This window comes from Pagrus pagrus (genome assembly GCF_965226575.1).
Source record: "Pagrus pagrus genome assembly, chromosome: 19".
NCBI lineage: Eukaryota > Metazoa > Chordata > Actinopteri > Spariformes > Sparidae > Pagrus > Pagrus pagrus.
The window spans coordinates 28,569,369-28,585,147 of record NC_140203.1 but is presented as its reverse complement, the minus strand read 5'-3'; the positions used below and the strand labels follow the sequence as shown (position 1 = coordinate 28,585,147).

Below are 15,779 nucleotides of genomic sequence, written 5' to 3'. Positions count from 1 at the left end.
AACTTGAGAGCGAAAACTCTGGGGCACCACTACCTGCTGGAGGGAGTTCCACCCTAAGTCACCAGCGGCAGCGGGGTACCATTTACGCATCAGTATGCCATCCACAACGCTGTACGCACGGGAGTCAGAATCTGTTTTAAATGCCGCAGCACGGCACGCAGCCAGAGTCGGATCACTCTGCTGGGCTTTAACGAATGCACTTTTATCGACTACAACATTAATCTCCGCTGTGGCAGGCAGCAAACTATCCCTCACAGGGGATTCAGACTTAGCATCACAACACTCTGCCTTCACAGACTCCTCCGGTGCGGACAAAAATGAATCTGCCAGACTCAGCATGTCTTCGTAACAGAGGGTTACCTCCTTAAACCTACCTTTAGTACCTCCCGAGACTATGGGCTAGGTCAGAAAAGTAGCATGTTGTTGGAATGTTAAGAAGGACTAGTGGGAGGAATGGAGTCAAGCAGAAACTAGAAACGTCTAAATTTTCAGAAGACAAATTGTGTGCTTGCAAAATTGAGTTTCAAGTATTTTAATCAGTACTTGATGTAGTCATCAGTACTTGAAGCAGTAGTTGGACAAGCTGATACAGTACTTCATGTATTTTAAGAAGTTTAAAGAGCAGGCAAAACAATGCGCTCATTTGAAATCAGACCGTTCCTCTGATCAATGATAAAATCAGATGTAATTATTTGCACACGTTCCTGCTGCTCTTCTCAACCAAGCACAGTCACCCTGTTGAGACTGCGGTATTCTAATATAATAAAATGTACATAATAAAATGTGTTTGATATGTTTTTAATGTTGCTCCTGGCAGGAACACACTGACATACCTTACTTCTCCACCTGGTGAGAGACTGGCGATTGTAGGTCCTCACTCACTCTCTTTGGAAAATCCTCTTTCCTGTTTGTCGTTGCACAGTCAGCTCTATAAAAGCACAAGTTAGTTATATCTTCAACTTGTAACAATCTCTAAGATGTTCATTTAAGTAAATTCCTGTTAAGCCACTATCTATCGCTGAATAGGGTAACACAATGGTGAAAGCCCTTGCATTTGCAGTGATACGATGAGTATTATTAAAACTGGATGTCAGTGGTGACTTTCCCGGGACTTTTCAAAGACAGTTAGACAGATAAGTTAGTGGCATGTTTTACCTCACCCAGCAGTGGTTGGCCTGCCAAAGAGGGTAGACAAATGCTGCAGACCTACATGTGAAGGTAGCTCGCTTCAGGTGAAGCCGCTTGGCATGTCGCCTACTGTTTTTTTTTTTTCGGTCTTTTTCAGTTTAGCCTACTGCGTAGCCACTGTTACACCACGGGTGTCACTATATATACGAGATTATCATCTTTACTGCCTTTTTTTTGCTGACTTCAAATGAGTCAAAGGATGCCCTACCTTATTTACAAAAATACTTACTAAAAGGCTGGAAAACAAGTGTGCAATGAAGTTATTGGAGTTAAATTAAGAAATGATAAGATAATAAACACATAACACATACATTTTACATTAAAAAAAAAACTTTATGGTCAGCAACACCTACAGCTAATTGAGCTCAAGCTAGCTACAGAGCTTGTTTCACTTAGCCCTATTTAGCAACCTGAACTAATGAAACAGATCTAATGAAACATCTGAAATGTCAACAGATCAATAATCATGCAGACAAAACAACACTAGACACTACCAATTTCGGGAGATAAGCATGACTTTACTTTACCTACTCTGTTGAACTCCTGGACTTCTCTGGGTGGAATGATATGACGGAGCTGGCTCTCCAAAGTCAAGGTCAGGAATAGCCAGTTTGAAGAGTTTGATCAGTAAAGAAGTGCTATCATCAAAATAGAAACATAAACCCGCAATCATCAGTAAGATGCTGATGGATAATGACTGGACTTGAGAAGCGCTGTTAGCACTAGTCTCCACTTCTTGACAGAAAATACTCAAATACTGCTGTTAAATTACGGTTTCTTATTGTTAACTGAGTATTAACTGTTAATTTACATGTAAGCCTGAATATTTAACAGTATTTCACAATTATTTTAAAATGCAGTAAGATACTGTTGTAATCCACCGTAAAATTACAGCAATTCATTACAAATACTGTTTTATGCTGTTATCTACTGTTATTGTTAAATGACTGATTTAACTGTTAATTTACATGTGAGGGATGAATATTTAACAGTAATTTACAATTAATATAAAATACAGTAGGATACTGTTGTAAATCTACCGTAAATATACAGCAATTTGTTACAGTGTATGACTTACATAAGTGAGACCATCAGCGTGATGATTGGCTTTTTCGGTATAGTAATTATAGTTACTTTTAAGGCGTGTCAGTGGGTCGGATTACAATTTATTTTGGTTGGATGAGTCACAACATTAACACTATTTTTAGTGGCAGAGTGCTGATAAAGAACTCTATAGCAAAGTGTGCTTTGTTTCACCATCATCGGTTGTCCACGCAGGCAGCCAGAATTAACAAAAAAGTTAATTGTAGTTCCTTGTAGTAGTTTTAACAAGCTACTCCCTGAGAATTAATAGATTGACTTCACATTAGGTCAGTGCATTGCAAACACTTTATAGATGAAAGTTATTAAACTTTTGTGTTGAGGTTTTACCATGAAACAGGAAAGTGTTGATGGGCAAAGAATGCTCAAAACTCACAAAAATGGGCAAATGTGTCAGAAACCGCAAAGAGCTGCAAACTGGGTGTGGCAAAATGGCTCAACAAAGCCCCCCACCAAAGTTTCAACGAAGTAGCCTTGTGGTACATTTCGCCTAGATGTACAGAAAGGCATGTGTATCCTATCTAGAACTGAAAGAAACCCTCTCTGTGCCATACACTAAACCCAACCAGAAGCCAACCATTGTATAAACGCTGTCTTCTCACGCACTCTTCCTATATCTGATAGAGGGGCAAAGTCACACCTCTTCCAATGGACTACCATGGGACCCTATATATGTTTGGCAGTGAATGGCAGGACGACAAATAATCCTGATAATAATCCTGTTTGAATCGTGCCATTAATTACACATACAATTCATATAGGTTCAATTTAAGAGATCATTTTCCAATTCCAGTTGCAGTTTGTCATAAAACTAAAGAGATATAAGACTGTGAAAATAAGTAATTGGACTACACATCCAACAATCATTCAAGTGACCCATAACTGAAACCTTGTAGAGCTAGTGCCATTAGCTAGCTCAAAACACTGACAAAGTCTGCTTTTATAGATTTTCGCCGTTTAAAGCAACACTAGGTAGTTTTTCGACGTTAAAATAATATTTCTAAACTCAGTTAAGTGGTAGAATAATAGAATGAACGGTGACACCTCTGCAGCCTGAGGGGGGTCGCACCGGCAGAAACCGCACTGCGTAACTTCCCAGATCGGGTAGGAACATACCTGACATAAAGAAGTCTAGTGTGACCTGCTTTACGACACGTTTATTCATCGGTGGATTTAGCCAGCAGCTACTTGGATTTTTTGTAAACCAACGCCATGGCCAAGCCAGCTAAAAAAGCCAAGAAGGTATTGTCTGAGGAGGCAAAGAAAAGAAAAAGAGAAAGTGATATAATATGAGCTGGACAGGGATAAAATTTAGACCAACTTACACTCGGTGGAGCAAGCTAAAAGAACTGATGGCGACCTAGCCTTGATGCTACTGGATTTGTAAGTCATATATTACATAAATACATATTTATTATCATTATTATTATATTATTACCGACTTTTACTTTGAGTTGATTTGTTGTTATGTGGTGTTCATTGGGGCTCTATTTGTCCAAAGTTTATAACCGTAATAAAGCCGGGAGATAATAATGCTGTCCGTTTCAATAGCTTGCACGTTTTCATGTAGTGACTGTAAATGATGACTAACTTACTAAAACACTATGAATGTCTTGTCTTGTAAAGTTACAGATTCCTTAGTTCATGCAGATAATCAACATAATTCTTGAACAGTGTGGTCGGGAGGTAACGTTAGGCTATTGTTGTTATCAGTAACGTTAGCATGCTACTTAGCTACTGTTGTCGTACCGAGTTGGTTGTAGTTATTACACCAAACACAATGTCAGCTTGCACGTTTTCATGTAGTGACTGTAAACGATGAGTAACTTAATAAAACACTATGAACTTCTTGTCTTGAAAAGTTGCAGATTCCTTAGTTCATGCAGATAATCAATGTAATTGTTGAACAGTGTGATCGGGAGGTAACGTTAGCATGCTACTTACTGTTGTCATACCGAGTTGGTTGTAGTTATTAGGCCGAACACAACGTCAACTTGTGATTGTATTCAGTAACTCCCGAAAACGTAGTTATATTTTCAGACGTTACTAAACACATTCACGCCCAAACGTTGTGTTTTGGAAGTAACTTAGTCGGTGCAATCACTATAACCAACTCGGTTTTGAGAATAATTCTAGCATGCTAATGTGCTGTGCAGCCTATATGCTAACAAACTACCAACTGCTATCTCTGAATCTAGCTTGTTGTTGGCACTCGATTGAGGTGTCATGTTTTTGATGTTTCCAAACGAAGCTTCATGATTCGCTGGCTCCGTCAACAAATTCACGTGTATTCATTTTCCCCAGGGATGCTCATACAGCGACTAGTAGCAGATAATTGTGCTTCTCAACCAGCCGGGGGTAGTAATGAGTCTAAACTACCTAGTGTTGCTTTAAAATGCTTTTTCTGTGATAACAGCCATGTTGGTGTGAGCGAGACAATGCAGTTCACTGAGCAGTTACATACTAAACTAAATGGCACTTCATAATCTTTACAACAAAATGCGACTTTCTTGACTTGCAAAATGATCTTATTCAATTGACAAACGTGTAATTCATGGCACAATTGAAACAAGATAAACTTCTATGTCTCTCCCCATTTACTACTGTACAAATACCATGGTCAACAAACCAGTAACTACTAGTTTTGGCACTGTGGCCAGGTGCCAAGTTCTGCTGGAAAAGGAAATCAGCATCTCCATACTAACAAAAAAAGGCTTGAAATATTTCACTTATTTCATTTTTTGAATTAAGTACATGTTCCTTACAAACTTTTCACCACAACTGTACTTTTGTGTTTAGAACTCACAACATGCCTGTGGCACCGCAGCAAATTTTAAGGTTTCGCCATTAAACAGGTTTTGCAGTTTGTTGTAAATCAAACATACAGTGTCCAATCAGCCCCAAACTTTACACAATTTAATAAAAGTCAAACCCCGAAGACATATAAATGCCAATATTCAGTTCTTGTCACACCGCCTGCTATGAGCCAGAAAGGATGAAAACTACCGTTAACTGTAGGGAATTTATCAGGTTTGCAGGTGTTCACGGGGTCTTAAACCTGGTTTTCAATGCAGTGTCTGTCACACAGCCTTTGTCTTTCATTTCAAAAACTGATCATTCATGTGATGTATGACTCCCATGCAGGCTGTCCATTAGGTTTCTTTGGGAAGGAATGTTCTCAGACTTGTCGGTGTAGGAATGGAGCTGACTGTGACCACATGTCTGGACAGTGCACCTGTCGCACCGGCTTCATGGGACGACACTGTGAACAAAGTATGTTACATTGTCTTACATCCTGTCTTTCTTTCTTCTTTTCCACATCCCCTCCTGTTTAGATGAGCTAATGAGAGATATCTCTGTAAAGATATATATCTTTACAGTTGGTTAGTTAGTTAGTTAGTTAGTTAGTTAATTCAGGTTTGGGACATAAAGGTTGACTTAACAATTGCCTTTTTCTTATTTTTAGAGTGTCCTCCTGGTTCGTATGGTTATGGCTGCCGTCAAGTCTGTGACTGTCTAAATAACTCCACCTGTGATCACATGACTGGCACATGTTACTGCAATCCAGGCTGGAAGGGAGCTCGTTGTGACCAAGGTGAGTAGCAAGTGCAGACTGAGTGGGGGGAGAAAGTGAGAGCTGAATGTTGATAACTTAAATATAACACAAGCTTGAACTGCAAAAAACACTGGCACAAGGCACGTCTAATGAGGTTATTGTTTTAATTTCCTTTAGCTTAAAGACAGATATTTAACTTGCCTTTAACCCTGTAGGACCCCCTGTTGCAAATTTGCCACATCACTTTTAACAATTCTAAAAAAATGCCTACAAATGTTTTTTTTTCTCAAGACCACATTTACATAGTTAATGGGTCCTATTGTTTGTCCTCACAATGCTATTGGATAGAGTAAGTGTTTATAGGTTCGGTCATCTGGCCATGAACTCACTCTACCTGCAAACTTCCCGCTGAGCTCATCTCCTCTTTTTGCATGACTTGATTTGTCAGGATTAAAGTAAGTAAAATTCCTTAGATATTTTTTTTTGTGTCTATTACAATGTGTAGAACATGTACATATTAAGTTATTTTGGAAAACATTCATTAAATTTGATTTAGAGCTTCTTATGTCCATGTTGCAATTCTGCCACGTTGGATCAGGGTGGTAGTCAAAATAGCCTGTGCTCCTTACACATTACATAAGGACACTGCACTTCTCACATGGTCACAAGTTGAAAAAAAATGTAGTAGAAATTTAAAGTGTTAGATGATTCAGTGTAACTAAGCTCTAAATGTGTTTTTACTGTTAAATGTTTAGTTAGTTTAGCTTAGACCATAATTAAACACATGAATAAAATGTATAGGGTATTTGAAACTCCCTGTATCTTTGTAGTTTTTTGTTTGTTTTTTAACTTCTAAATGATCCTGAGCTATTTTTCTCAGTGTTGCCCAAGTAGCAGTTTGTAGCATTAGGAGATAGAAAAACAGGTTCTGAATGTTCTGGAGTTGTTGGGGTGATGCCTGTCGTATTGTTCAGGGACAGGTGTAAATGGTCTTGAATGTGAACCTGTAAGTACTCTGGGGGGATGCATGTGTTCCTTTTAGTATGATAAGTAGAGAGCATAATAGGCCAGCCAGACAGTATTGTTTGAATGTAGTGGAATTTTGATTAGCATTTGTATTGAAATGATCATACTTATGGACATACTAATGGAAATACTTAGATCTCTACCCTCGACACATGGTCTACCACCCTGTCTATTCCAAAAGTTTGTGACAGAAGACATGATTGAGGCGCTGACAAGAAACACACATGAGTACAGCTTGCAAAAAAAAATAGAACATCTGTTAACACCAATAATAGGGGAATTGAGAAGATGCTTGGCATGTACCTGAAGATGGGCCTAATGCAAATGGCTAGAGTTCAGGGACAGGGACACATTCAAGACCATTTACACCTGTCCCTGAACAATGCAACAACTCCAGAACATTCAGAACCTGTTTTTCTATCTCCTAATGCTACAAACTGCTACTTGGGCAACACTGAGAAAAATAGCTCAAGATCATTTAGAAGTTAAAAAACAAACAAAAAACTACAAAGATACAAGGAGTTTGTTTTGGGAGACAGACACACGGTACATCTCTGTTTCTGATGTGATGTCCCGCAACAGATTCCAATCTCTGTTGACTTCATTACACTTTACAAACAACTTGACTGTGTCAGAGATGGAAAAGAAGGACAAACTCTGGAAACTCAGACCATGGCTACTTAAATGTTCTGTATATCTGTTCAGACTAAGTGAGTACAAACACAGAAATTCTGCTCCCAGCTATCCCCAGCGTGGCAAATTTGCAACATTTCCCTAAAAACTTACTAAAATGTAAAACATTTGAAAACTCTTTAATTTCTACATCAGAGGCCCCCTAAAACAATATCTGAGAGGTCAAAAAAAATGTTGCTCATTTTTTTCTATATCTGGGTCTTACAGGGTTAAAGGATAACTACCGTTTTTTACAACCTGGACCTTATTTCTGGCAAAATATATGGTCATTTACTCACCCAGATAACTTTGGTGTCATTCGGCGTCGTTCGGACGAAATTAGATCCAGTGTAGCGGCGATATATCCATATAATGGGAGAGACGGGGCAGCGACACACAGCCTCTATATAACGCATTATCTGCCACGAAACTAGTTCATTTCATCCATATTTTGTTATGAAATGCTAGCGCTATTAGCCTCTGAGTCCGGGCTCGTCTATTGTCAACATCCGGGGTCTGTAGGCTGATCTACTACCTCTGACCTGGAAGATGTTGTCTCTGAGCAGCGCGCGCACCCGCGACAGCGCGGCTTGTTTACCTGTAGCTGCTACTGCTAGTTTGACCCCGGATGTTGATAACGGACGAGCCCGGACTCAGAGGGGAATAGCGCTAGCATTTCATAACAAAATATTGATGAAATTAACTAGTTTCGTGGCAGATAATGCGTTATATAGAGGCTGTGTGTCGCTGCCCCGTCTCTCCCATTATATGGATATATCGCCGCTACACTGGATCTAATTTCGTCCGAACGACGCCGAATGACACCAAAGTTATCTGGGTGAGTAAATGATCATATATTTTGCCAGAAATAAGGTCCAGGTTGTAAAAAACGGTAGTTATCCTTTAACTCCATCTTGCCATCTCTTTTACGCCTTGCTGTACCCTGTGATTTGGGGTCTCATTTGTAAAACTCCGAGAAGTTCATACCAAATGTTTGCATATGTACAAATTAGGAAATTTATGTACCTCAAAAAATATAACCTGGTGTATGCTCAACAGTGTACAATTTCCTTTTATAAATCCCAAATCAATTTGGGAATGTGCACAAATGGATCTTCCCTTTATACCACCCTCTCTGACCCCACAATTGACCATAAATGGTCAATGCAAAGTGCTTTATGACTGATAATGCATTGAAATGAGCCACTCATCAGTGGTTCTTTACAGTGAGTCATGACAACAACTGAGAGGAAAACAAAGAAAAACAATTATTCTGCCACAGAAAACAAGGTATTTGTGGGTGAGGTGGAAGTTACAAAGCTGTTAATTCTTTCATTCACTTCCAGCAGTCTGAGGATAGTAAAAGTCTGTGCATCCATCATGCAGCATTATACACCAGTGTCACTGCAGAATTTCTATTTTTACATTGATCAGCCTGACTGCTTCACACCTGCCAAAATGATAGCGACAAACAGTAGTCTCCCCCACCCTGGGATGTCATATAAAAATGAAAGTTTGATACGTAAACACACATTTATTTATTAAAGTTCAGTTATGGTGAACTCGGCCTGCATTATGATTAGGACTAACAATGAGGATATGGAAGTGTAACGATTGTGTGAGAGAGCTTTCACTGACTTTATTTCAAGAGATTTTTTGAGATTGGGCTTTGCTCATATCTTTTACCATGGAAGGTTGCTTATGAAATAAATATGGCTCGCTACAAGAGTAAGTACACACAACACTGATGGTTTGAATGTTTATCACAATGTGGATCTATTAAAAACGTTTGATATTAAGTGGAATTAAAAGTGTGAGGGACATCATTTTACAATCTGGCTTCAATTCACCACCTCACCATCTGCGCCACCAATTCCCCTCGCCTCCAAAATGTTCATACACATGGGTCAGAGTTTGCTAGGTGCACATCAAGTTTGTTTTTATAAATAAGTGGGAAGTGGCATATGCCTCTTTCGGCCCCATTTTGTGCATTGGCACTGTTTATAAATGAGACCCCTAATGCATATAAGTGTTGTAAATAAACTTGCCAACTTTCTATAATCACCTAAATTGATCGTTCAAGTTGCTGTATGTATATTTTTGAGCCAGCAGATTAGGTCCCATTTTTAGAAGACCTATTATAAATTCAGATTTGAAGCCAACTTCATGAATGCTTTTTGTGACAAAGTAATATGTGTTCCTCTCATTCCATCACAGAAAAAAGAGAGCTGCAGAAATCATTGCAAGTGAAACCTTCCATGATATACATTTTCCTTACAAGTGTATGTAAACTTTTGACTGCGACTGTATATTTAGATTCACATTCAACACAGAGCAAATATTATTAAGAGACTGGACGAAACTCTAAACATTGGAACTGACTACAGCATTTCAATCAGGAGAGACTTTTAATAGAAACAAAACAAGCGTGAGGATATGTTTTAGGATGAATTTTATTGTGAACAGAAGGAATAGACTTTGGTGCTCGGACCCCGGCAGGAAGTAGGTCACAATGGGAAGCAGTACGACTTATAAGGTGTTTCCTGCATGAAGGAGACTTCCCACCAGAGTCTAGACACTGGTGGTGGTAATAAGAATTGGAACTTGATGTGGAACAAATTCAGTGACTTCTGAATGGAGGGCTGATAGAGGTCATATAGATAAGTTTCGTTCACAGGTTGTCATACATATACTTAAATAAAATTAACAATAACAAGTAACAGCAAGAATGATAAAAAACAACCCAAAAAACATACACATGGGTCACATAATTATGCTGGTAGCTGCCATGCCTTCAACAAACGATATAAATGGTTAATAAGTGGCATAGAATTTTCTGGAGGACCCTTTAATTGTATATCTAATTTTTCCAGGTGGACATAACACATGACCTCTCTTACCAATTGACCATACATTGGGGGGGCAAAGTCCTTCCAGTTCGATAATATAAGCTTTCTGGCAAGCAGAGCAGAAGGTCTATTGTTTTTCCACATATTCTAGAGAAGGTCTAAAAGATGGAGCACAAAAATATATACAACTTGGGTCCAGTCCAGAACACATGTAACAAAGTAGCAGGAGTCTGTTTGCATCGATCACATGTTGGGTTAGGGTCTGTCTCAATCTTAGATTATCTTTCTTTGGGCAGATGAATACTTATTTTGTCTAAGTCTGTTGTCTCTATATCTCATTGTACATTTCCAACTCCTTCTACCTTCAGCTGGTGTAGTGGTGGTGGGCAGCCTCAACAGTTTGACCAGTGCTGCCATGCAGGTGGACACCTACCAGATTGGAGCCATTGCAGGAATCATTGTGCTGGTGTTGTTGGTGCTTGTTCTCCTCCTCCTCTTCATTATCTTAAGGAAGAAACACAGGGGCAAAGAGCCGCCCATGCCAGTTGTGACCTACACTCCTGCTTTGAGGGGCACTGCTGATTACACCAACACAGGTACATTACAGGTTGACCTAAACTGGAATCAGCATGTGTTGTCCCAGGCATGTTACGCTGGTCTTTTCTCAAGTTGGACCACTTGTTTCTTGTAAAATGTGCCTTGTTTTTTGCTCTTAAAAAGTTAAATTCTATTTTCTTAAAACCTTTTACTAGGATTTCTTTTTTATGCTAAACGGAGTCCATGGACCTGTTTACCAAAACTAGAATAATGCTATGAATCATAAAACAGCACTTATAGTAAATATGCTCTATACTATAAGTCACAGACATGAAGAGAACACACAAGTGAGCATCAGTATTTTCCTGTGCACTCTTTTTCTTTCTCTCCCTCCCTGCCTCTCTTTCTCCCTCCCGCTCACATTGTAGCGTAATCTTAATGTTTTTGCATTTGTCTTAGGGACACCAACTCCGAAGAGAAAACCAAAATCAAATCAATCAAGTTATCAGTCAAATATCTAAAAGTGTGACTTCTCGATTAAAGGATAACTACCATTTTTTACAACCTGGACCTTATTTCTAGCAAAATATATGATCATTTACTCACCCAGATAACTTTGGTGTCATTTGAAGTCGTTCAGACGAAATTAGATCCGGTGTAGCGCCGATATATCCATATAATGCGAGTGACGGGACACCGAAGCGCAGCCTCTATGAGCATTATCTGCCACGAAACTAGTTCATTTCACCAATATTTTCTTACGATACGCTAGTGCTATTCCCCTCTGAGTCCGGGCTCGTCTATTGTCAACATCCGGGGTCTGTAGGTTGACCTACTACCTCTGACCTGGAGGATGTCCTCTCTGAGCTGCGTGCGCAACCGCGACAGCCCGGCTTGTTTCCCTGTAGCTGCTACTGCTAGTTTGACCCCGGATGTTGATAACAGACGAGCCCGGACTCAGAGGGGAATAGCACTAGCGTATCATGACAAAAAATTGGTGAAATGAACTAGTTTCGTGTCCGAACGACTTCAAATGACACCAAAGTTATCTGGGTGAGTGAATGATCATATATTTTGCTAGAAATAAGGTCCAAGTTGTAAAAAATGGTAGTTATCCTTTAAATTGATCTCCGTTCTCCGCTTCAAAGGAATACACAGAACCACGACTGGGTCCAAATGAAAATGTTTATTAACGTAAATATTAACACAAATGACTGAAATGAAATGATGATCAGAAATTAGATTTTTACCAAATACAAGCAGTCAAAATGATGATAGTGTATTGAATGAGGAAATGGGGAACAGTGGAGTAAATAATGTGTTCACTACGTGCTAATACTGAAGGAAAATGCAAAATTTGGAGGTTGAATTACTGTCAATAAGACTATTATTATTATTACATTCATTTTGACATCAACCAAGTCATGAGCACCTGAGAGGGTGGTTTAGCCTACTTTTAGATGTGAATGCCATTCCGGAGTTGAGAACTCGGTCAGAACCAAAGCACTGGATGCGATGGACGGAACCCTTTCACGGCAAGCTCTGGGTGTTTTGGTACCAGAGACGAAGTGTGATCCATTCGAAGGGCTCTGCCAAGTCTCTTCTACAGGTGTTACAGGTACTGTAACACCATCACTGTGAGGGAGAAAATATGCACTCCTGATATTGAACTACTCTTCATCTCTCTACGTCCCTTCTGCCTTCCACGAGAGTTCCCCCAGCTGTTCTTCACTCTTGTTTATATCCATCCCCGTGCCAATGCCACTGCAGCCATCCAAGTGATTGAGAGGTTAGCACATAGGCTGGACTCCATTTGTAGTGATGCTCCTAAATTCTTCATGGGGGATCTAAATCATGTGCACCTAGACAAAACCTTGAAGACATATGAACAGTATGTGGATTGTCCAACCAAACAGAAAAATACTACACTCGATTTATGTTATGGAAATGTAAAGGATGGTTATAAGTCCATTCTTATGCCTGCACTGGGGGCTTCATACCATAATAGCATTTTCTTATTGCCAATATATGAACCATGTGTCAGACGACAGGAGAAAGTGATAAAAGCTGTTAAGCTCTGGACAGAGGACGGCATATCCTCCCTCCAAGCCTGTTTTGAATGTACTGATTGGCAATGCTTCTTTGACAGTTGTGGTGATAATATTGATGAACTCACTGATACAGTTTCGTCATACATCACATTTTGTCAACCACTGTAGAAACTGAATTGCCCTTTGGGGATTGATAAAGTATTCTTCCTTCCTTCCTTCTTCCTTCCTTATCATAGGTGATTCGGTGTTCAGAGTCTAATACTTATCATTGGAAGCCGTGTTCGTAGGTGTAGTACAGACAGGCTGTCTGTTTGGTTCTCAGCTGGTTGATGGCAAAGTATTACTTTGGTTCTATTGGCTTTAATCGGGAAAAAATGCAATGTGGTATAAAACTGGTAGCAAGGTTTTTAAAAAGAAAAACTCAGTTGACTTGGTTATCAAATTAATAAAAGTGGAAACTAGCATGCAAGCTTCATGCAAAGCAAAAAGGTACACGAGTAACAAGAGAAAAAAGGACAAGAGTATAAGTGTGTGAGCCTTGGAGCTCACAGGAAGGGCAGGAAGGAGGCAACAGCGCGGGATGAAGGTGGTGACAGTTTTATTTACCAGCCAGCAGACAAGGGTGGCTCACAATCATACACAAAACGCAAAGGAACAGCCGTCGCGGCTGAGGGTAACGCCCGCCTGCCGTCTGCTGTCGTCGGTGCGGTGCTCGGTCCTCTCCCAGGACCCAGCCTACTGCAAGAGACCAGAACCAGGTTACAAGCGTGCTTATATAGGTGATTGATTACCTGATTCTGTCCAGCTGTCTGAGCACCGGCTGAGCCACTCCTCCCTCTCCTCCAGCAGCCGGCGCCTCAACCACACCCCACTGCCACATACCCCCACCGCCCGACTTAGGCCGGGATCCCGCCGGCCGTAAGCCCACTCCCCCCCCCCTCCGCCAAGCGGGAGAGGAAGTCAGCCACAACCATGCGGTTACCCGGCCTATGGATCACTTTGAACCTGAAAGGCTGTAATGCTAGATACCAGCGAGTGATCCGCGCGTTGGCATCTTTCATGCGGTGGAGCCACTGGAGCGGGGCATGGTCCGACCAGAGGGTGAATGGGCGCCCCAGGAGGTAGTAGCGGAGGGCACCGACCGCCCACCGTATGGCGAGGCACTCCTTTTCCACCGTACTGTAGTTCACCTCCCGCTGAGCCAGCTTCCGGCTAATGTACAGTACGGGGCGGTCGACCCCCTCCACCTCCTGGGACAAAACGGCCCCCAGCCCACTGTTCGAGGCATCGGTCTGCAGGATGAAAGGGAGAGAAAAGTTAGGAGTGTACAAGAGTGGCTCCCCACAGAGGGCTTGTTTTACCCTCTCAAACGCCAGCTGGCACGGCTCCGTCCACTGGACCGGATCTGAGGCACCCTTTCGGGTCAGGTCGGTTAGGGGGCTGGTCAGCTCGGAGAAGGCCGGAATAAACCTCCTATAGTAACCGGCCAGCCCCAGAAACCTCCTCACCTCTTTTTTCGTCCTGGGTATTGGGCAGGCCGCAACCGCAGCGGTCTTTTGCACCTGTGGCCGCACCTGCCCGCCGCCCAGGTGGTACCCCAAATACCGTACCTCCCTCCGTCCCACCGCACACTTCTTCGGATTGGCCGTGAGCCCCGCCCGCCTCAGAGACTCGAGCACTGCCCCCACCTGCTGCATATGCTGCTCCCAGGTCTCACTATGAATGATCACATCATCCAAGTAGGCCGCAGCATATGCAGAGTGAGGCCGCAGCACCCGGTCCATGAGGCGCTGGAAAGTGGCTGGGGCCCCGAACAATCCGAATGGAAGCGTGACGAACTGGTACAAACCGTACGGAGTGGAGAAGGCCGTTTTTTCCTTGGACTCTAGCGACAAGGGAATCTGCCAGTAGCCCTTGGTCAAATCCAGCGTCGTATAAAAGCGAGCCGTGCCCAGCCGATCCAGGAGTTCGTCGACCCGGGGCATTGGATAGGCATCGAATTTGGACACCTCGTTGACCCTGCGATAGTCCACACAGAACCGTACTGACCCATCGGACTTGCGAACCAGCACGATGGGGCAACACCAGTCACTGTTGGACTCTTCTATTACTCCCATCTCCAACATGGCCTGAAGCTCCGCCTGAACGATTTTCCTCTTGTGTTCTGGCAGCCGATAGGGTCGTGACCGGACCGTCACCCCCCGGGGTGTTTCTATGTGGTGGTGTATGAGGCGGGTGCGTCCTGGCAGGGGAGAGAACACATCAGCAAAACGCTGCTGCAACGAGGCCACATCTGCTCTCTGGCTCGGCGAGAGATGGTCATCAAAGGGGACCGGCACCGGCTGGCTTGAAGTAGCCAGCTCCGGTCCCAACTCATCCCTCTCGATCACCGTGGTTGCCAGAGAAACAGGCGTCACCTCCCTCCAGGCTTTAAGGAGGTTGAGGTGGTAAATTTGTGTGGCCCCACCCCTGTCAGAACGCACCACCTCATAGTCAACATCCCCCACTCGCCGTGTGACCACAAAGGGCCCTTGCCACTTGGCGAGTAATTTGGAGCTAGAGGAGGGGAGCAATACAAGCACTTTATCTCCCGGTGCAAACTGTCTGAGTTTAGCCCCTCTGTTGTACAGCCGTTGTTGACGCTCCTGGGCCTGGAGCAAATGCTCACGTGACAACTTACCCAGTGTATGGAGCTTTGCTCGCAGGTCCAGGACGTGCTGTACCTCGTTTTTGCTGGTGCTTGGACCCGTCTCCCAGCTTTCCTTTACCAGGTCCAAGACACCCCGGGGCTTTCTGCCG

At 42.3% G+C, this 15,779-nt stretch overlaps 1 protein-coding gene across 1 annotated transcript in view; it reads left to right on the top strand.

Annotated features, from left to right (window-relative positions):
- megf10 (multiple EGF-like-domains 10) overlaps positions 1-15,779 on the top strand; it is a 225,562-nt gene that overhangs the window by 174,220 nt on the left and 35,563 nt on the right. Inside the window, exons 18-20 of the mRNA XM_084383730.1 lie at positions 5,434-5,562; positions 5,756-5,884; positions 10,761-10,988. Coding sequence (XP_084239856.1) covers positions 5,434-5,562; positions 5,756-5,884; positions 10,761-10,988 — 486 coding nt within the window. The remainder of the gene's footprint in view (positions 1-5,433; positions 5,563-5,755; positions 5,885-10,760; positions 10,989-15,779) is intronic.